A 22,839-nucleotide genomic window follows, 5' to 3' on the forward strand; every position below is an offset into this window, starting at 1 on the left:
TGGCCTTCTGAATTCTAGTGTTACCTATCATGTAAGGGATAGTGAACATACCTGGATCTTCGCACTTTGTAGGGAGTTTTTTAATGACAGGAGAAACATTCTCCCCTACTCTCACCTTCTCACATCATTTCAGTTTTTGTTTCCTTTTATGTGTACACAATTCTTTCAGGAATTTAGCATAATGAGGTACTTGCTTAAGAGCATTAAAAAGGGGAATATTTGCCTCGCATCTACGAAAAGTCTCATAAAATTCTTTATACTACTCATCTTTTCTAGAACCTGCTAAAGCATTAGAAAAAGGAGGTACCGGTTTATTATCAGAAAGAGGTGGAAACTTACGCTTAGGTACTTCATCATCGGGAATGATGTCTTTCTCCTTTTCTTAGTTCGGCAATGTGGGGGCTGCCCATGCTGGTGCCTCAACCTCTTTACCACTTCTCAAAATGATTGCACTTAAATTTTCTTTTGGTTTCACAACCGTTTGAGAGGGTAATTTCTCTGAACTTTGCGCTTCTAACCGATTAATTGCGGTTGCCATCAGGCCCATCTGATTGTCCAAGCGTTGGATACTAGCCCTTGTCTCCTACTGAAATTGCAAAGTGTTAGTGACAAGAGATTTGACAATATCCTCTAAAGACATACCTGAATTTGAAGTTTGGTCTGGCTGTTGTCTAGGGAGGTGCGACTGATATGGCTGAAAAGTTTGGCGGTTTTGTGGATTCCCATAGCTGAGATTGGGGTGATCCCTCCATCCCGGATTATACGTGCTCAAATAGGGATCATATTTCCTTTGCGGTTGCCCTGGAAAACCACCTACCGCATTTACTTGCTCGACGGGCTCCTCTTGGAGAGTTGGGCACATGTCCGTTGGATGCCCTACTGTCGAACATATCCCATAAGCCTTCACCGTTTGCATTTTACCTGCAGCCATTTGACGAACAAGAGAGGTCAGACTTGCAATTTGTTGTTCTAGGGAAGAGATATTTACCTCATTAGCATGCTTTGCTGGAGGGTTAATCCTATAGCCGAACTGCTGAGAATTGGCCGCCATATTTGCAATCAGATTTCTCGCGGCCTCAGGAGTTTTATCTACTAAAGCCCCTCCACTAGCAGCATCGATCATGCTCCTATCAGTAGGTTGAAGTCCCTCATAAAAATACTGAATAAGTAGATGCTCGCTGATTTGATGATGGGGACAGCTTGCACATAACTTCTTAAAGCATTCCCAGTATTCATGTAGGGACTCCCCGTTGTATTGCCTTATACCGCAGATTTCTTTTCTAATGTTGGCTGCCCTTGAAGCTAGGAAGTACTTCTCTAAGAATAACCTCTTCATCTCGTTCCATGTGGTAACACTCCCGGAGGGTAGATAATAGAGCCAATCCTTAGCCGAATCCTTCAGAGAAAACGAAAAGGCTCTCAATTTGATTTGTTCTTCGGTCACTCCCATGGGTTTCATACTCGTGCATACCACATGCAACTCCTTCAAGTGCTTGTGAGGATCCTCACTTGCAAGACCGTGAAAAGTGGGCAAGAGATGTATCAGTCTAGATTTCAATACAAAATTAGCATCAACATCTAAAGCAGGAAAAGTTATGCATAGGGATTGCTGATTCAAATCAGGTGCGGCAAGCTCTTTCAAGGTTCGGTTTCCAGCCATGATGTCCTCTTCTCTCAAATCAGAATCGTTAACAGATAGGGAATCAAGAGTTGGCTTGTTATCTTCAGAATGACTCCGAGCTTCCCTCCTTAACCTGCGCAAAGTCCCTTCTATTTCTGGATTGAACTGCAAATTACCTTTCTTAGAGATTGGGTTACAAGCATAAATTAAGGAAAACCTAATAAACCCTAAACGACATATCATAAAACAAATAAAAAATAATAAAAAAAAAAAATAAAAATCTAGAACGATTAAATAAATAAATAAATGAATAAAACAAAAAATAATCTATGCTAAAACACAAACAATCAAAGTGATCTATAGAAAAAAGGAATTTTTTTTTTCGAAAATTTCAAGAACTAAACAATGATCACGAGAAGCACAAAACTGATTGGAATACTCCTCGGCAGCGGCGCCAAAATTTGGCGTGCTGTCGTAGGCACCCAAAAATAAAACCTATACTCGTAAAAGATATATGCAGTGGTGCGAGTAAGGATCGTTCCCACAGAGAGTATCTAACCTAAATTATGTGCTACATGAATCAAAGATGGAAGGCGGGGTGTGTAACGAAAACCAGATTTAAAAGAAAGATAATCAGAATTAAAGAGAACAAAATTTAAATGGGAAGCAAGGCAATTTAGAATGCTGAAATTAACCAAAAGAACGGATCTTGGTCTAGGATAACATCCAACATCAGAATTTCACTATTGCTCATCGATGCAAAGATAAATCAATTCAGACTTTGAATATTCATCGTAGTAATTATTTTCCTGCATCTTAACCCTTACTACTGAACAACCCCTAAACAAGCGTTAAAGTTTTAATCTAGGAATAGCATTAAGCATTAGAGATCGATGAAGCTAAATAACACAAGCACAAGCGGTTGCATTTAATTCAGTTGAGTGTTCTTCCTAGGATCTAACGATTTTTGATGTAGCAAATCATTAAATTCTAGTTGCTTCGCAGATTAGAGGGATCAAAGAATTACGAATTTGATATCTAATGTAGTAATATATTGTAACGAATAATAAACTAGTAGGCCTCCTAGTAATCAAGCGAAACAATCATAGATTGAGCATAACTCTCTAACTCGGACTCTGATTGAGATGATTCAAGATGCGTTGGAAAGAGAAGGAAAAGTTCTACAACTTTCCTGTTTTGAGTTTTGATAGATTCGGGCTGCATCGAGGTCAAAATTGGGCCCGAATTCTCTGCAACTGCATTGGTGACGTGTTGGAGACATTCCTTAGTCTTGAAGCTTTCATCCGCGAATTAACCACTCTCCCACTCACACGAGAACTTTGTTTTATCCTATTTTTGAGTCTTTTCTGGATAAGTCAAACTTGTAGATTGATTACCTAGAGAAATTTTAGGAGATTTTGTAGGCTTCTTTTTGGGGAAGTAGAGAGAGAAAAGAAGAGGAAGAAAATAAAAAAGAAAGCAGATTGGGAGCAGTCAAACCTCTCTTCTCTTCTCTTCCCCTCTCTTCTCTATTCTCGGATTTTCTTGAGTTTTCACCATGACCATGCGTGGCTAAACTCTCATACTTGGTCGAAGGAAGCAGAAGCTTCAGAATCCACCAAAACCATGAGATCTAAATTGATTTTTATTGTTTCATTCATGCTTTGAATATCGAATGTTCTTCTATGTTTATGTCTATGATTGTTTCGTTTGATTATTAGGAGGCCTACTAGTTTATTATTCGTTACAATCTATTGCTAGATTTAGATATCAAATCCGTAATTGTTTGATCCCTCTAATCTGCGAAGCAACTAGAATTTAATGATTTGTTGCATCAGAAATCGTTAGATCTTAGGAAAAACATTTGACTGAATTAAATGCAACCGCTTGTGCTTGTGTTGTTTAGTTTCATTGATCTCTAATGCTTAATGCTATTGCTGGATTAAATCTTTAACGCTTGTTTAGGGGTTGTTCAGTAGTAAGGGTTAAGAGGATCGCTTGTTTTCTGATAAACTGATATTAGGAAGATGTAGGAAAATAATTCCTACGATGAATATTCAAAGTCTGAATTGATTTATCTTTGCATCGATGAGCAGTAGTGAAATTCTGATGGTGGATGTTATCCTAGACCAAGATTCGTTCTTTTGGTTAATTTCAACATTCTAAATTGCCTTGCTTCCCATTTAAATTTTATTTTCTTTAATTCTGATTATCTTTCTTTTAAATATGGTTTTCGTTACATACCCCCCCCCCCCTCCATCTTTGATTCACGTAGCACATAATTCAGGTTAGATACTCTCTGTGGGAATGGTCCTTACTCGCACTACTGCATATAACTTTTACGAGTATAGGTTTTGTTTTTGAGTGCCTACGACAACACACCAAATTGTTGCCATCTACCTCGAAGGCAAGGCTATCCAGTGGTACCAATGGTGCTGGCGGTCTTGTACCCATCTGACCTGGGTGGATTTCATCGAGGCCCTTTGCATTCGCTTTTGTCCATCAAGCTTTGAGGACTTTGACGAAGCCTTATCAAGATTAAAACAGACAAGGACGGTAAGTGATTACCAGATCAAGTTTGAAAGACTAGCGATGCAAGTCGGCATTTTGAAGGAAGAAATACGCCTTGAGGTAAAAGCTTTGCAACCTTCTACTGTATTGGCAGCTGTTGGCTAGCAAAACTTCATGAACAAAAGCTTAACCAATTACGTCAAGAAGACAGACCATTAGTCCCAATCTACAGACCAATAGAATTGAAGGTATCTTGGGAAATCACTGGTCCAAGAATGTAATGGGCCAACTACTAAGAACTTGACCCATATACCCATAAAAAAGACTCCTGGGCTGAAATGCAAGCCCGACGAGAGCGAGTATCTGCTTCAACTGCAAAGAAAAATTCGGACCTGGTCATAAATGTAAGGTCCAACAAGCTTTCTTGTTACAAACTGATGGACTTGACCCTCTTGAAGTCATAGATGATCCGAGCCAGTACCCATGGAAACAGATACCACTTGGGATCCGGTTCGAGAATCAGTCAAGTTTTCCCTTCAAGCCTTAACAAGTCTTTCTTTAGTATAGACCATGAGAGTTCTTGGCATCTTGCAGGGCCGCCCTGTAATGGTGCTAGTGGATAGTGGTAGCACACTAGCATCTTAAATTTTATCACATGTATTCTGGTTAAGCAATTTGGACTGCCGGTTCAGCCCACCATGCCATTTACGGTACATGTAGCTGATGGCAATAACTTGAGATGTGGAGTTTGCACAAGGGTTGACCTCAGAATCTAGTCCATATTTTCCCAGATGACATAGTCCTAGGTACACAGTGGTTAAGACTGTTGGGTCTGGTGCTTTGTGATTAGGTCAATTTAACAATGGACTTTGAAATTCAAGGGTTGGCTCCCTCGGTTCTCACCCAAACCAACCTAACATCCCTTCAGAAATGTTGTCACACTATGCTTATGCACATGGGTACCCTCTCCTCATGGCCTAATTTAACCACAACAGAAGAGGCGAATAGATCTATTGAACATCAAGCAACCCTACAACAATTGTTGTTGGAGTTTCAAGGTGTCTTTCAAGAACCCACCACTTTATCCCAACCTGTGTGCATGACCATCGCATACCACTGTTACTGGGAGCCGCACCACCCAACGACAGGCCCTATTAGTACCCTTATTTTCAGAAGCAGGAGATAGAGAAATAAGCTCAAGAACTCTTGGATAAAAGCATGATTCAACCTAGCAACAGTCCTTTCTCCTCACTTGTTCTCTTTGTAAAGGACGGGTAATGGCATTTCTACATCAACTACCGGGCACTTAAAAAAATCACAGTTCATGACAAATTCCCTATTCCGGTAATAAATGAACTATTAGACGAGTTAAGGCATGCATCCATATTCTCCAAGTTGGACCTATGTGCCGGATCCCATCAAATCAGAGTGCATTCAACTGATATATTCAAGATATCCTTTTGAACTCATGATGAGCATTTTGAGTTTCTAGTCATGCCATTTGGTCTTAACACTCTTAACTATCTCCCCTTCCATATTCCAAGCCTTGATGAATGATGTCTTTAGGCCCTATTTTTGCAAATTCATACTTGTTTTCTTCGATGACATCCTAATATATAGCCTTGACGGGCCACAACATTTGGAACATTTGTGGATCACCATAGAAATTCTCCAACACACCAACGTTTTGCCAAACGATCTAAGTGCGAGTTTGGTCAGACTAGGGTTCACTACCTCGGTTATGTGGTCAAGAATGGTTGTGTTTCAGCTTACCCTGACAAAATCAGATGCATATTACAGTGGCCCATACCTAAGAATGTCAAAAAATTAAGCGGTTTTTTGGGCCTCTTTGGATACTACCGCAGATTCATAAAAGGGTATGGATTGATCGCTGATCCCTTAACACAATTACTGAAGAAAGACGCATTTGTCTGGAACATTCGGGCTCAATCAGCATTTAATTCTCTTAAGGAATTTGTGGTAGAGTGTGATGCTTCAGGAGTTGGGGTTGGGGTTGTGTTGATGCAAGATGGGAAGCCTATAGCATACTTCAGCAAGGCATTGTCTATGCAAGTACATGTTGAATCAGTCTATGAAAAAGATTTGATGGCAATTGTAATGGTGGTACAGCGTTGGCATTCTTACCTATTAGGATGCAAATTCATTATTTGATCAGATCATAGAAGTCTGAAATTTCTCTTCGAGCAACATGTGCTCAGCCTAGAACAACAAAAATGGGTCTCCAAGCTCTTGGGGTTTTGATTGTGCAATTGAATACAAGACAGGGGTCTCCAATGTGGCAGTTGATGCCCTTTCAAGAAGTCTAGAATTGCAACCTATGATCATTTTTAAACCAGTCTACCCACTGTTGGAAGTACTGAAACAAGAAACCCAGGCCCATCCTAGCTTGCAAAAGCTGTGAAATTCGTATAACCATGATCCCGCTACAACACCTGGATACATTAGTGGATTCCATGCTGTTCTATAAAGGTCGACGGTCCTTCCAGCATCATCAACCCTTCTACCTGAACTCATTCATCTCTTCCATTTTTCAGCACTAGGAGGACATTCAAGCATATTCAGGACTTATAAATGTATTTGAAGCCATTATTATTGATTAGGAATGAGAAAAGTCATCCAAGACTTTGTTTCAGCATGCGGAGTTTGTCAACAACAGAAGTATCTAGCGCAGTCACCAGCTGGAGTGCTTCAACCATTGCCAATTCCCTCTCAAGTATGGGAGGACCTTTCTATGGACTTCATCTCTGGACTATTGTCTTCCTTTGGTAAGTCAGTCATTATGGTCATAGTGGATCGTCTCACTAAATATGCTCACTTCATGGCACTGTCATATACCTATTCAGTAGCTATGGTTGCAGAAATTTTCATTAAGGAGGTAACTAGATTAAATGGCGTCCCTTGCTCTATTGTCTCTGACAGAGACCCAGTTTTCATGAGTCAGTTTTGGGAGGCTTTCTTTCAGCTCCAGGGTACTAACTTGCCTAGACCGTCAGCATATCACCCTCAATCAGATGGACAAACTGAGGTGGTAAAACTCTGTCTAGAAACATACCTCCGTTTCTTCATTGGTGATCACCCCAGACAATGGCTCAAATGGCTGCCTTGGGCAGAATTATGGTATAATACTATATACCATGTATCAGCATCCATGACTCCCTTCTGCGTCTTATATGGAAGATAACCCCTGGCTATTTTACCATATGAGAAGGGATCAACAAAAGTAGCAGCAGTGGATGATCACCTCACACAATGATATCAGATTTTGCAGGAGCTCAAAACTAACCTGTCCAGGTGCAGCAACTCATGAAAACCGGCTATGACTGAAAGCATCGTGATGTTTCATATCAAGCGGGCGACCTGGTTTATCTTAGACTTCAGCCCTACAAACAAGTTTCACTAGCACGACACTCCTGGCACAAGCTGGCTCCATGCTTCTTTGGATCATTTGCAATCCTAGAAAAAATTGGTCCTGTGGCGTACAAATTAGACCTCCCTCCATCTAGATTGCATCCAATATTCCATGTATCTTGCCTCAAAATTACTGACCAGTTTTTTCTCCAGATGTAGTTCACAGCTCCACACTACCGGTTTTTTCTCCAGATGCATCCTGCAAACAGAGACACACAAAATTACTGATTTCAGATGGGTTAAATGGAGCCAGCACATTTTTAAAGAAGAAAAGTCCTGTGGAGGAACCTACCAGCAGAAGATAGTACTTGGGAACCATATGATTCACTGCAAGAAGAGTTTCCTCATCTCTACCTTGAGGACAAGGTTGATCTTGAGGGGGGAGGTACTGTTAGACCCACGGGAGTAACCACAAAGGCAATAGACCTGAGTTGTATCAGGGTTTATTCAAGAAGGAAGCCAAGAGAGCCACGTGGGCATAACTATAGTGTAACAACCAAGATCCCAAGAATCCAAGATTTGATTCAGTGTAAGCCTATATGAGGCATGCTGCTATAGATGTCAATAACAGAAGTTACCTATTCTCTCTCTCTCTCTCTCTCTCTCCCTTTCTTCTTCTCCCTCTTACATCATCAGGAGGCTAGACACCTTGAACTGTCTCTGAGTTAGGCAGTACCTAACACATCACTTGGGAAGTCCACTAGTTTCTTTGAGATCTGTGAGTACAACACTGTTTTTAAGAAGTCCTCCGTTTATAAAGTGGTAATATTGAAATTTTGTTATGTAGTAACAATTGGTTTACTTGAGACCTACATTTGTACTTCTCAGTTTGGTGTTGCTGGTCCTTCAATGGAAACAATCATACTAAATCTGTTTCTATCAGCATTTTGCAATACTACTTTTATATCCTTTAATGTTGTGTTTCTTCTGGTATCACTTTTTAGTATGAAAATATTGTATGCAAGGTATTCCTTGTATCCCACTTAATTTCAAGAACTAGATTGGATGAACCGTTGCCAATTGGCATTTTCCTGGATCCTGAAATGCCTAAAAGCCCATTACCCAACGTTGATCCCAGGCTCCCAGCTGTCTGGGGTCTTATGAAGGGTGGACTAAATACAGACCTAATCCTTGGCATTTTTTAAGTGAGCACTCGGAGACTTGAACCTACATTTTGATGCTTGTCAGCTTGAGATTTTACCATTACACCATGAAATGGTCACTTGAATCTTGAACTGCCTACATAGATAAAATTGAAAAGAAAAGTAAGGAAGTGATTCCTAATTGTATGCCCTAAACCGCTTTCTTTCTTCACTTTAAAACTGCTAGTCACTGCCGCCATCAACTCCATCTCATAAGTTAACTTCAATTGGGCTGTAGGTGAAACCGTGAAAGTGATTTGCTATAGTAAGCTACTGGATGGCCCACCTGAGAATCTGAATGAGATGTTCACCCTGGACACATATATAGTAACCTAAAATCCCGGACTTCGATACAGGTATAGGTATTCAAATGTAGGGAAGATGGAAGAGAGACTATGAGTATTATAGGTGAGCCTAGAAGGCGGAGTTGTGGGAAAGGAAATGGAGGTGGAGAAAATTGAAGTGTGGGTGGTTTTGGAATGGGGAAGGGAGAAAAGTCATGGGGGTCAGTGTTGTCAAAATCTTACGATTTACGATATGTTACAATTTGAATCATGAATCCAAAGGGTTTCATTTCGAATCTTATGTTTGAATCCTTTTCTGCAAAAATCTTACATTTTTTGTTTGAATCCTACAATATGATTCATAAATCTTACGATTTATACGCTTTTTACGATTCAAATAGATCCAATTAAGAATTTGTTCCCTACTTTTTTTTTTTTTTTTTTTTGATTATGTTTAGTTTTCCCATGGGAGATTTTTTTAAAGCCCTCAGTAGAAAATGATTTATTTACATTATTCAAGACTAGAAATTGAGTTAATTAACAAAAAGAAAAGAGACTAGAAATTGAGTTTATTTTCTATCATATATAAGTTAAAGGGCCATTCTATGTAAATTTGTTTGATTTTCAAGTCACACTTGATTATATCATCTTAGGCTTCTATTGTATAAGTGGTAAATTATATTGTTTTAAGTACATATATGGTAGATATAGATTAAAAATAGGGTAAAGTCACTTTCCTATATATATTTAGCCTTTTAATATTTCTATATTTCATTTTTTGACAAGTTTATAAAAGATAGAACTAATCTTATGATTTATGATACAATTCACGATTCAATTCGATTCAACTTTCTCTATGATTTACGATATGATTACGATTTTCAAAACATTGAGAAAGTTAAATGTAGGACTATTGCTCTTGATGTTTCACGGTGGACAACACACAAAGTGGGTTCTGGAAACAAAAATGTTGGAAGATTTCTATAATTATGTATTATATTTGATTTTGTGCTATTTTAAGTAGTTGAGAGATTTGTGAGCTGTACAAATTTTTTAGGAATCAGCTTTATCTTCCCTTTAATTAGGGAGATTTGTTACCTAGTTTGTATCCTTTAATTAGGGAGGTTTGTTACCTAGTTTGTTTCCTAGAGAGAGCTATAAATTTCGATGTACAGAAGCATAATGATATATCCCATTCTTCATATCTTTCTGTCTCTTCTTTATGGTATCAGAGCAGAAAATACCTAGGGTTTGTTTTTGCATTTCTGTCCCTAAATATGTCTGAAGTCACGTCCAGTTCTCAACCTTCTCAGCCTGAGCCCCAGATTGTCCGGAATCTGCATGAAAATCACTCTATTCAGATCACTACAATCTGACTAAATGGTGACAACTTTCTGCGGTGGTCACAATCTGTTCGCATGTATCTCAGAGGGAGAGGGAAAATTGGCTATATCACAGGAGACACGAAGAAGCCTGATGTGAAGGATCCAGCCTATGCTGTTTGGGATGCTGAAAATTCCATGGTGATGACTTGGTTGGTTAACTCCATGATTGAAGAGATAGGTGCAAATTATCTCTGCTATTCTACAACCAAGGAATTATGGGACAATGTCTCACAGATGTACTCTGATTTGGAGAATCAATCCCAAGTGTACGAATTATCTCTACAACTCGGAGATATTCGCCAAGGTGAGAACTCTGTGACTAAGTATTTTAATTCTCTTAAGAGAATTTGGCAGGACCTGGACTTATTCAACGATTACGAGTGGAAGTCACCCGATGACTGCAATTATCACAAGAAGATGGTGAATGTTGGTCGAGTCTTCAAGTTTCTTGCAGGTTTAAATGTTTAATTCGATGAGGTTCATGGTCGAATTATTGGAAGAAACCCTCTGCCCCCAATTGGTGAAGTATTTGCAGAAGTACGTAGAGAAGAAAGCCGGAGACAAGTGATGCTTGGAAAGAAGGCTGTAGGTACAACCGGACCTGTGGAAGAGTGAGCCCTGATTATTTCCGAGGCCCAAGTCAGTCGAAAGTCAGCCCAAAATCAACGGGTTGGAGACAAGAATAACCTACGCTGTGACTACTGTGGGAAACCTCGCCATACCCGAGAGAATTGCTACAAACTGCACGGGAGACCACCCAATTGGAGGGTGAACAAACCTGGTGGATAGAATATACCTATAGCAAACGAGGCTGAATCATCCCCATTCAGCAAAGAGCAAATAGATCATCTACTTAAACTTCTAAAATCTTATTCGTCACCTAATACTCCTGTCGGGTCTATGGCACAAACAGGTAGCAATTCTTTGGAATTCTTAATTCTAGGAAAATCCGGCCCTTGGATCATAGATTCAGGGGCCTCCGATCATATGACAAGTTGCTCTAACCTATTTAGTTCCTATTATCCTTGTTCTGGTTTTGAAATAGTGAGAATAGCTGATGGTAGTCTTTCATCTATTGCAGGCAAAGGAAACATTAAAATTTCAGAAAAAATTACTCTGAAATCTGTTTTACATGTTCCAAAACTTGCCTACAATCTTCTTTCTGTCAGTAGATTGTCGAAAGATACTAATTGCTCCATTCTTTTTCTTCCTTCCACTTGTGTTTTTCAGGACCAGAACTCGGGGAAGACGATTGGAACTGCTAGAGAGATAAATGGACTCTACTACTTTGATGAAACCTCTATTGGTAATAAAAAAGTTCATGGTTTAAGTAGTACGAGTTCAATCCCTGTCTGTGATCAAGTTATATTATGGCATAGAAGATTAGGACATCCTAGTTTTCCATATCTCAAACATTTGTTTCCTAAAGTGTTTAAAGGAGTTGATTGGTCAAAACTTCATTGTGAGTCTTGTCATTTGGCTAAAGATCATCGTGCTTTATTTCCAATAAAACCTTATTCTGCTTCAAAACCATTTTATTTGTTACATAGTGATGTTTGGGGCCCATCTAAGGTTAACACACTTTCTGGAAAAAAATGGTTTGTGACTTTTATTGATGACCATAGAAGGGTATGCTGGGTTTACTTGTTGGAAAGGAAATCAGAGGTTGAACAAAGATTTAAAGAATTTTTCCTAATGATTGAAAATCAATTTCAAACCAAAATTGGTATTCTAAGATCAGATAATGGGATTGAATACTTTAACAAATACTTAGGAGCATTTCCAACCGAAAAAGGTATTATCCATCAATCAACTTGTCGTGACACACCACAACAGAATGGAATTGCTGAATGAAAAAATAGGCACCTTCTTGAGGTAGGTAGAGCCATCATGTTTTCTATGAATGTACCTAAATATCTCTGGGGAAATGCTCTCCTAATGCATGTTATATGATAAATAGAATGCCATCTCGAGTTTTAAAATATGAAACTCCTTTACAGAATCTTAAAAATTGTTTTCTCACATCTCGAATAACTACGGATCTTCCTTTAAAAGTGTTTAGTTGTGTCTGTTATGTGTATATACCAAATGCTTTTCGATCAAAACTGGATCCAAAAGGTGAAAAATGTGTGTTTCTTGGTTATGCATCTAATAAAAAAGGGTACAAATGCTTTAATCCAGTTACAAAGAAATTTTTTGAGAGTATGGATGTACACTTTGTTGAGGACCAACCTTTCTTTCAAAAAAATTCTCTTCAGGGGGAGAACATAAGTAAGGAAGATAATTTTTGGGAAACTTTACCTATTCTAGAAGAATTTATACCTTTGATTAATTCTGATAAGCAAGGTTCGAAAACAATTGTTGAAAGAATGGAACCTAGTGATGGTACTCTTAATCCAAATTTGCCAGATACTACGTTATCAGAGACAGGGGGAGAAGTACTTCAAACGGATCACAATCCTCATCCTGAGCCTCAGTTTTATACCAGGAAGAAGTTTCACAAAAGTACTACTGTTCCAGTTGTTCCTACAATAGAAGTCCAATCCAATTTGCCGAGTGAAGATCCTACAACTCAGAGTAATCCTTCTTCTACCCCTATTCCGTCTTTATCTAATGATTTTCCTAATCTGTCTTCTTCAGATCTTGACATTCCAATTGCATTAAGAAAAGGTACCCGAACTTGCACAAAACATCCTATTGCAAAATACTTGTCATATGAGAAATTATCACATACTCATAAAGCATTTGTGTCTAGGATTTCTAATCTATATGTGCCAAGAACTGTTCAGGAAGCATTAGATGATCCGAAATGGAGGTTAGCTGTGATGGAAGAGATGAATGCTCTTAGAAAGAGTAATACATGGAGTATTACTGATCTACCCCATGACAAGAAGACAGTCGGGTGCAAATGGATGTTTACAGTAAAGTGCAAGGCTGATGGAAGTGTGGAGAGATACAAAGCAAGACTCGTAGCAAAAGGATTTACCCAAACTCATGGTATAGACTACCAAGAGACTTTTGCTCCTGTTGCTAAAATTAACTCTATCAGAATACTTCTTTCCCTTGCAGTTAATTTTAATTGGCTACTTCGTCAGTTCGATGTGAAGAATGCATTCTTGAATGGAGACCTACAGGAAGAAGTATATATGGACCTACCACCAGGTTTTGAAGAAAGTCTTGGAAGAGGCAAAGTTTGCAGGTTAAAAAAATCACTATATGGGCTAAAGCAATCACCAACAGCTTGGTTTGAACGATTTGGGAATGCAATAAGGCGGCACGGCTTCTCACAAAGTCAAGCTGATAATACTTTATTTTTCAAGCACTCCACCGAAGGTAAAATAGCTATTTTGATAGTGTATGTAGACGATATTATCATGACTGGGGATGATTTATTTGAAATCAACAAGTTGAAGAATAAGCTTGAGGCTGAATTTGACATTAAAGACCTGGGAAAACTTAAATATTTTCTCGGAATGGAGTTTGCAAGGTCCAAGGAGGGAATCTTTATCAACCAACGCAAATACATTCTTGATTTGCATAAGGAGACAGGGATGACAGGTTGTAAAGCCGCAGAAACTCCAGTGGACCCAAATATGAAGTTAAATGCAGTAACAGTAAATGAGGTGGTTGATCGAGAATGTTGTCAAAGATTAGTTGGAAGACTAATCTATTTGTCACACACAAGACCTGACATAGCCTTTGCAGTAAGTGTAGTAAGTCAGTTTATGCATTCACCTAGACCTACTCACTTTGAAGCTATGTTCAGGATTTTGAGATATCTGAAAGGAACTTCGGGGAAAGGACTCTTATTCAAAAATAGGGGTCATCTCCAAGTCGAAGCCTACATAGATGCAGATTGGACAGGTGATATAAATGATAGAAGATCTACTTCAGGTTACTGCACTTTGGTAGGAGGGAATTTCGTCACCTGGAGAAGCAAAAAACAGAGTGTTGTAGCAAGGAGTAGTGTAGAGGCAGAATTCCACTCTGTTGCACATGGCTTTTGTGAAGTGTTATGGATCAAAAGCCTCCTAGAAGAATTGAAGGTTCCTACACCAACACCTATTAAAGTCTATTGTGATAACAAGGCAGCTATTTCCATAGCTCATAATCCAGTTCTACATGATAGAACAAAGCATGTAGAAGTGGATAAACATTTCATCAAGGAGAAGATAGATAGTGGTGTGATATGCATGTCCTACATACCCACCACGAGCCAAGTAGCAGACATTCTCACCAAAGGGCTTCCTAGGGCACAGTATGAGAACTTAGTTAGCAAGTTTGCCATGAGTGATATATTCATGCCAGCCTGAGGGGGAGTGCTGGAAGATTTCTGTAATTATGTATTATATTTGATTTTGTGCTATTTTAAGTAGTTGAGAGATTTGTGAGCTGTACAAATTTTTTAGGAATCAGCTTTATCTTCCCTTTAATTAGGGAGATTGTTACCTAGTTTGTATCCTTTAATTAGGGAGATTTGTTACCTAGTTTGTTTCCTAGAGAGAGCTATAAATTTCGATGTACAGAAGCATAATGATATATCCCATTCTTCATATCTTTCTGTCTCTTCTTTAAAAAATAAAAAAGAAGAGTTTGACTTGAGGTTGGATTGGTGGTTCTTGGTAGATGGAGAGAGAGTTGTAGGCAGAAGAAAATGTGCAATGTGGATCGGAGTGGTAGGCATCCTATTGCATGCTTAGAGCACCCTAACCTTCAAAGAGATTGACAAATGTTGCATCAGATTTCTGAAGTTTGATGACAAAAACAGAACTTGGGAGATGTTTGATATGGTGAGAATACTAGTCAAAGTTAGGGATGCCTCTGCATTTTCAAATAAGACAAATCTCGAATTTGCAAAGGAGTGGTATGCGTTGAGAATAATAGTTGAAGGAGCAAACATGATGTTTGTGAAGGTGGAGGAACAAGATCCAAAGGAAAAAAGATCGGTGAAGAAGAAATGATTAGCAAAGGAGGGGTTCAGGTAGATGGAACTAGAGAGTCGCCTGGTTGCAGAATAGAGGAGGTAAAGGGGGATGGGGAGTCAAAGGGATGCTTGGAAAGAGGAGATGAGGTGGAAGATTCAATGAATAGGGACAAAAACATGGCCAAAGGTAGATGGAATAAGTGGCTTTTCTCATGGAAGATAGTTGGTAGGTGAGGTAGACAAATAGATGGAAGGCCAAAAGTCAGACGAGTGGGTGGGGAGGGGTGAGATAAGAAACATGCATTAAATGGTAAACTTAAGTCTAAGAAAGGGAGTGGGACCACTTTTTTAAGAAACTAACCAAAGAATTCAAGGGGGGAAACTGGAGTAAACGGTTATGAATGGCAAAGGGTATTCTTGGAAAGGGGGGTTTCATTTCAAAGGGGGTGGGGCTTCATTTCACTAAGAAAGGCCAAAGAAAAGAAACCGAACCCCAAAAACGACTGGGTTTGGGTTGCAATTGAAGGAAGGTGAAATCCATGCCGAACCATGGCAGATGGTTGGGTGAAATTTCAAAAATTTTCTTTCAGCCTTTTGGGAATCGTATTCCCTGATTTAGAAAAACTTCATTTTTCAAGGATCGTTCTTGCACCGAAAATGGACCAGATCTGAAACCAAACTAGAGGGAGAAATATACCTGATACGGATTCCACAAATGTAGCTCCCAAAGTGGTAGTTCACACCCAAACTGAATCCCAAAACCAGCCTCCACTGTAGATGGCACAGTTTGAAATGAAGTCGGTTCAGCAACACAGTTTTCAGCAAAACTGCAATCCAACTCTTTGGATCGTACAAGGGAGGTGAGTATGAAAATTTTCTGATATTTTCTTGCAAAAATCAGAAACTAAACTGATCGTGATCAATCACCAAAGGGGAGAACGAATTAGGGTTTTTGGGGTGGCAAGAGCAGAGAGAAAGAGCTGATAGTAGAGTGATTTGGAGCAGATCAAACTCTTTTTTCTTAAACCTTAAGGAGCACCTCTCCTAATTGAATTAGGAGGTTCCTAATCCAAATCTTTATTTGGATTTGGACTCTCTTAGTGGATAAGACTAATCCTCTTATCAGAATGGATGTTGCAGACCCTTATCCAAACCCATATTCGTCCATGTTGGTCTGAAATTTTTAATAAATTCTCATGCAACATAATTCACTCAATCAAGTGATTAAGTTTTTATTATTTTGGGTAAGGCCCATTCAGGGAATCATACGGATTGTTCCCCTTAATTACATCCCCACAAGAAAGTACATAACACCTTTTGATTCTGACTTGAAGAAATGAACGCATAGAACAAAACGAAAGAACAATAGGGTACTTTAAAAGAACTTTTCGTTTGCTTTTCTTTTACATCAAGTGTACAAGAATGAGAAGAAGGAAAAAGAAAATACAATTGAGAAACTATATAGCAATACATTCCTCTTTTCTTTTTAATACAAAGAAAATTTCCTTCTCACTCCTTTCTTCACAATAAACTGTAATCAATCAGATGAAACCTTGATTGTAGACAGCCTTAATCCTTGGAATTTTGCATACAAAAAGGGAACCGTAGTCAATCAAATTGAATATTTGATTGTAGACGATTTTCATCCCTCTACTCTTCATTTTCATTTGAAGGGAACCATAATCAACCTTCGAGAATTAGACTATAAATGGTTTAATTTGAAGGGATGGGAGATCCATCATATGGATGGCCGAACCATGTAGGGTGGTTGGGAGAAATTTCAAAAATTTCTTTCTCCCATCCGGAAATCCTATTCCCTGATTTAGAAAAACTGCAATTTTCAAGGTTCGTTCTTGAAACAAACCAGACCAAATCTGAAACCAAGATTAGGGAGATGAATACTTGATACGGAATCCACACAAAAAGCTCCTCCCAACGTAGGTGTTCATGCCCAAAGAGAGTACCAAATCCTCCCTCTACTGAAGATGACACAACTTAGGATGAGATAAGATCAGTAAGTGGTTCTTCACCAAGAACCTCAGATTCTTTAGCAATAATCGAATGGGGTAGTGAGCACAACTTCAAAATTGTTTCTTCCACCAAGAATCAATATCAAGATCGAATCTTGATCACTCTAAGAGGTGGAGATTGAACAGGGTAGTGCGGCAAGAGCGGAGAGAGAGAGAATTGGAAGAAGAAAACAGTCAAACTGTGTAACCCTTTTCCAGTTCACCCCCTTTATATAGACCTTAAAGAGTCAATCTCCTAATCTGATTAAGAGTTTTTTGATCCAAATCTTTATTTGGATCTGGACTCTTTAAGTGATAAGGCTTATACCTTATCTTATCTATAGATCAGGATCAACTTCTCCTAATCCAATTAGAAGTTTCCTAATCCAAATCTTTATTTGGATCTAGACTCTTTAAGTGGATACGAGTTATCCTCTTATCCTTATCTGCTGATCCATACCCAGATTTGCTCCCTATTTAATTAATCCAATTAACACAGTTCGATATGGGCTTTAGGCCCATTAGGCTTTCAGGCTCACTTCTTTTTTAATGCTGGCTAGCTTGGCTCTTTTTGTATGGCGTGGGACCCTATCATTGATCTCCACATCAATCACATGGGTTCAGCCTAGCCTCTGTTACAAGGCCTGGCCAAATTCACTGCTGAATACAGTGAACCCCTGAGTCCATCACCATGGGCTCTTAATGGGCCCAACATTTACACTAAATGGTCCTTGGGTCCAGTCATCTTATGAAGGCCCAAGGACTTTGGGCAGATGTGAGATTAGCCCATCAGGTTTATTATCCTTAAATGGGCTTACACTTAACCTCCTAGCCCTTAATCATCAAACACTGCCCGACAAGAGAGGACCTCTCTCTCGGCTGCAAGGTATAGTGTTGCACTCTCTACTCACATGGATCCCGAGAATTAAAACTTTTTGCAAACATTTTGTGAAACCGTAATATATACATATATATATATATATCCATATAAATATATTTTGCAAAACAAATTTCAATGGTTGAAATCGATTACTGATAGTTTTGGTTTCCATCAGAGAGAGTGCATCCCCGATCATTCACTTTGTCCGACAAAGGAGCTGATCCTATCACTATGATCACCCACTCAGATGAATTCTCGGACTGTCCCAACATACCCAGGTTTTGACCCCTTCTAAGGATCTCACTGATTGGCATATCAAAGACAGCTCAATCCGACACCCAGTGCAGTACTATAATCGAGTCTAGTGGTTAGGTGTAACATTCCAGTTTTGCCCATATATCTCCAAGGTCCAGGGCAATATAGGAATTTTGGTCCCGTTTAGGGTTTCAAGAAAACCCACACTGCATGTACCTCAGGTCTCACCCTGGCAGCTAAGACAAGCCACCCCAACCAACTTGGCGGCACATTAGTGTCAACCTTGGCAGGATAAATCTCCCCAGATCTATTCAAGGCTGTGAAGATTCTAAACTAACACAAGTCTCATAAGTGTTCAGTTTAAGGGTATTACACAGAAACACACCGATATAAGATTTATCAAATATGTACTTTATTCATTTACAATAAATGTCATAATGTACATCATTCTGATTGGAGCTAAGGGCATACACTGTCTAACATAATCCCTAACTTTGATTTGAAAGAGGGATCATAATCAACCAAGTAGAGGCACCAGGTTGTAGATGGTTTATTCCCCTCTATTTCCTTTCTCAAAAGTAAAAAACAAAAGAGACAGAAAGGATACGTAGCAGAAGACATAAATAGGAAGTATTAGTGAGACAGAAAGGATACTTTATTCATTTTCTACCTGTATTAGTGAGACTTTTCCTTCCTTGCCTTCCCTTGAGTATTCTCTTTTCTTCTCTCCTTATCTTTGCTTTTCTTAAGAATCTCTTGTGAAAATTTTCTCTGAAGAGTCTCTGTGTGTGTCTCTTAAGGAGCTTAAATAGGGAGTGGGGTAGTTATGTAACAACCTCCTCCTTCTAGGTGAAGGACACCTGTCCCTTCCACTTAAAGAGAGGGAACTCCCCACTTAATGAGGGGGAACTCCCATATGGGATACTTTTTTATATTTTTAATGATTTGGCTAGTAGGCTAGTTAAGCCACTTATTATATATTATTTGATTAAAAAAATGACTTCAATAGCCCATGTCACATGACCGCTTAACCACTTGATTAATCTAATTAATCATGGGCTTTAGGCACATTTAGCAAGTGGCTCACGTTCCTAGGTAGTTGCTGGTGAAGGGATGAGAGATCCATCAAATGGATGGCCGAACCCTAGAGGAAGGTTGGGCGAAATTTCAAAAATTTATCTCTCCCATGTGGGAATTACATTCCCTATTTTAGAAAACAGCATTTTCAAGGATCAATCTTGAAACCAAACTGGACCAGATCTGAAACCAAAAGGGAGTGGAGGGATATACCTGAAACGGAGTAATAGTAAACCCCCAATGAAGGTGTTCACGCCCAAGGAGAAAACCAAAGACTGCTTCCACCGAAGATGACACGGTGCGAGGTGAAGCAGAATCAACAGGATGGTTCTTCAACAAGAATATAATGGAGGGCCGGTGAGCACGACTTCAGATTGCCTCTTCTGGGGAAAGGCAATATCAAGAACCGTTCTTGACCACTCCCACTGGTGGAGATCGAACTAGGTAGGGTAGCCAGAGTGGGAACAAGTGCAGAAGACAGAAGCACTCGATCTGTATATTGTCTTCTCTCTTAATTCAGCAGACTATCTGTTATGTCTTGAGGGTTCGCCCTGCACTCCTATTTATATCCTTAAAGAGAGGTTATCCTAATCCTATTAGGAGTTTCCTAATCTAAATCTTTTATTTGGATCTGGACTCTCTTTAAGATATAAGGATAATCCCTTATCTTATCTACAAATAAAGATCAACCTTCCTAATCAAATTAGGAGTTTCCTGATCCAAATTTTTATATGGATCTGGATTCTTTGAGTGGATAGGGATAATCCTTTATCCTATCTGCTGATCCAAATCCCATAACCACCCTCATTTAATAAATCTTATTAAGCTAGTTCGAAATGGGCTTTAGGCCCATTAAGTGTATATGCTCACTTAACCTCTTAATCTACTGCCCAGTTGGCTATCCTTGTTTGGCGTGGGACCCAAACATTGATCTACACATCAGCCACATGGGTTCAACCCAACCTCTATTACAAGGCCTGGCCGAATTCACTGTAGGAGACAGTGAACCCCTGAGTCCATCACCATGGGCTCTTAATGGGCCCAACATTTACACTAAATGGTCATTGGGTCAAGTCACCTTATAAAAACCCAAGGACTGTGGGCAGATGCAAGATTAGTCCATTAGGTATTACCCTCAATGGTCTTAAACTTAACCTCTCAGCCTATAATGTTCAAACACTGCCCGACAAGAGAGGACCTCTCCCTCGGCTGCAAGAAACAATGCTGCACTCTCTACCCACATGGATCCTGGGAATTAAAACCTTTTGCAAACATGTTGAAACCATAATATATATGTATATCTCTATATAAATATATTTTGCAAAACAAATTTCAACGGTTGAAATTGATTGTTGGAAGTTTTGGTTTCCATTAGAGAGTGTATCCCCGATCATTCACTTTGTCCGACGAAGTGGTTGATCCTACCACTATGATCACCCATTCAGATGAACTCTCGGATTGCACCAACATACCCAGGTTTTGACCCCCTCTAAGGATCTCACTGATTGGCATATCAAAGACAGTCCAATCCCACACCTAGTGCAGTACCATAATCGAGTCTAGGGGTTAGGTGTAACATTCCAGTTTTGCCCATCTATCTCCAAGGTCCAAGGCAATATCGGAATTTTGGTCCGGTTCAGGTTTTCAAGAAAATCCTCACTACATGTACCTCAGGTCTCACCTTGGCAGTTTGGACAAGCGACCCCAACCAACTTGGCAGCACATCAGTCTCAGCCTTGGCAAGATAAATCTCCCCAGGTCTATCCAACGGCTGTAAAGATTCTAAACTAACATGAGTCTCATATGTGTCCAGTTTAACGGTATTACACAGAAACACACCATAATGACATGAATCAAATATGTACTTTATTCATTGACAATAAATTTCATAGTGTACATCATTCTAATTGGAGCTAAGGGCATACACTGTCTAACTGTTTCCTAATCAAATATGTCCAATCGAGTATAAGTCGGAGTCCCATGATTTCCACGTGTTTCTCAAACACTTTCTGTGTCAGTGGCTTAGTCAATGGGTCTGCTACATTTTCCATTGATGCTACATTCTGAATCAGGACGTCCCCTCTTCTAACTATTTCCCGCAGTACATGGTACTTCCTCTCGATGTGCTTCGACTTCGAGTGGGCTCGTGGCTCCTTAGCCTGAGCAATGGCTCCAGTGTTGTCACACAACAATGGAATGGGTGATGTGCTGGATGGAACTACTCCCAATTCTTGAATGAACTTCATCCATACGACTTCTTTGGCAGCTTCACTTACGACAATGTATTCGGCTTTGGTTGTGGAATCCGCAGTGGATCCCTATTTGCTACTTTTCCAGCAAACAATACATGATCCTTGTTGAGCAGGAGAAGAAGGAGAAGAGGAAAGGAGGAAGGAAGAAGAAGAAGAAGAGGCAACTAAGTTGAGGCTTCAAAAGTTCTACTTCAGTCGAGTGAAGCATTATATTTATACTATACTGGCGGTACAACACAATAGGACAGTAAAATTACAAAAATACCCCTACAGGTACTAAACCTGTGTACAGTACATATAATACACCTGTCAACACTCCCCTTCAAGTTGGGGCATAGATATCAATCATGCCCAACTTGTCACAGACTAGAATGGTTTAGCCCTTTTGTAAAGATGTCTGCTAGTTGGTCTTCAGAGCTGATGTATGGAGTGCATACTTCGCCTATGATGATTTTCTCTCTGATAAAGTGCTTGTCAACTTCAATGTGCTTTATTCTATCATGTAGTACCGGATTGGCAGCGATACTTATAGCTGCCTTGTTGTCACAGAGCAGAGTCGGGGATTTACCAACTGGAAAACCCAACTCTCCCAATAAATTCCTTATCCACATACCTTCGGCTACTCTGTGTGCCATTGCACTCAGCTTCAGCACTGAATCTAGCTACCACGGTTTGCTTCTTACTCCTCCAAGTAACAAGGTTCCCTCCTTAAAAGGTGCAATAACCACTAGTAGACCTTCTGTCACTTTGAGATCCAGCCCAATCCGCATTTGTGTAAATTTCAACTTTCAAATGTCTATGTTTCTGGAATAATAAGCCAGCACCCAGAACTTCTTAAGATACCGCAGTATTCTCTCCGTTGCTTCAAGATGAGTGGACCTAGGTGCATGCATGAACTGGCTGAGGACACCAATAACATATGCTATGTCTGGACAAGTCATAGAGAGGTACAACAGTCTCCTTACAAGCCTCTGAAATTGCTTCACATCCTTAAGAGATTCACCTTGGCTGTCACTTAACTTGTGGTTGGGGTCAATGGGAGAGTCAGCTGGTTTAGCCCCAATCTTTCC

General features: G+C 39.5%; 1 protein-coding gene across 5 annotated transcripts in view; it reads left to right on the forward strand.

Moving 5' to 3' along the window:
• Nucleotides 1-22,839, forward strand: part of LOC148878028 (Transducin/WD40 repeat-like superfamily protein) — a 119,512-nt gene that overhangs the window by 63,862 nt on the left and 32,811 nt on the right. For 2 of the 5 annotated variants that reach the window (XM_088947954.1, XM_088947947.1), the window contains one exon: nucleotides 11,603-12,241. The exons of the other annotated variants lie outside the window; for them this stretch is intronic. In XM_088947954.1, coding sequence (XP_088804080.1) covers nucleotides 11,603-12,226 — 624 coding nt within the window. In that variant the 3' untranslated portion in view covers nucleotides 12,227-12,241. Of the gene's footprint in view, nucleotides 1-11,602; nucleotides 12,242-22,839 lie in introns of those variants that run through there. 5 annotated transcript variants of the gene reach the window in all.

This window comes from Nelumbo lutea, chromosome 1 (assembly GCF_056320005.1).
Source record: "Nelumbo lutea isolate HS-2025 chromosome 1, American lotus-T2T, whole genome shotgun sequence".
NCBI classification, from domain to species: Eukaryota; Viridiplantae; Streptophyta; class Magnoliopsida; order Proteales; family Nelumbonaceae; genus Nelumbo; species Nelumbo lutea.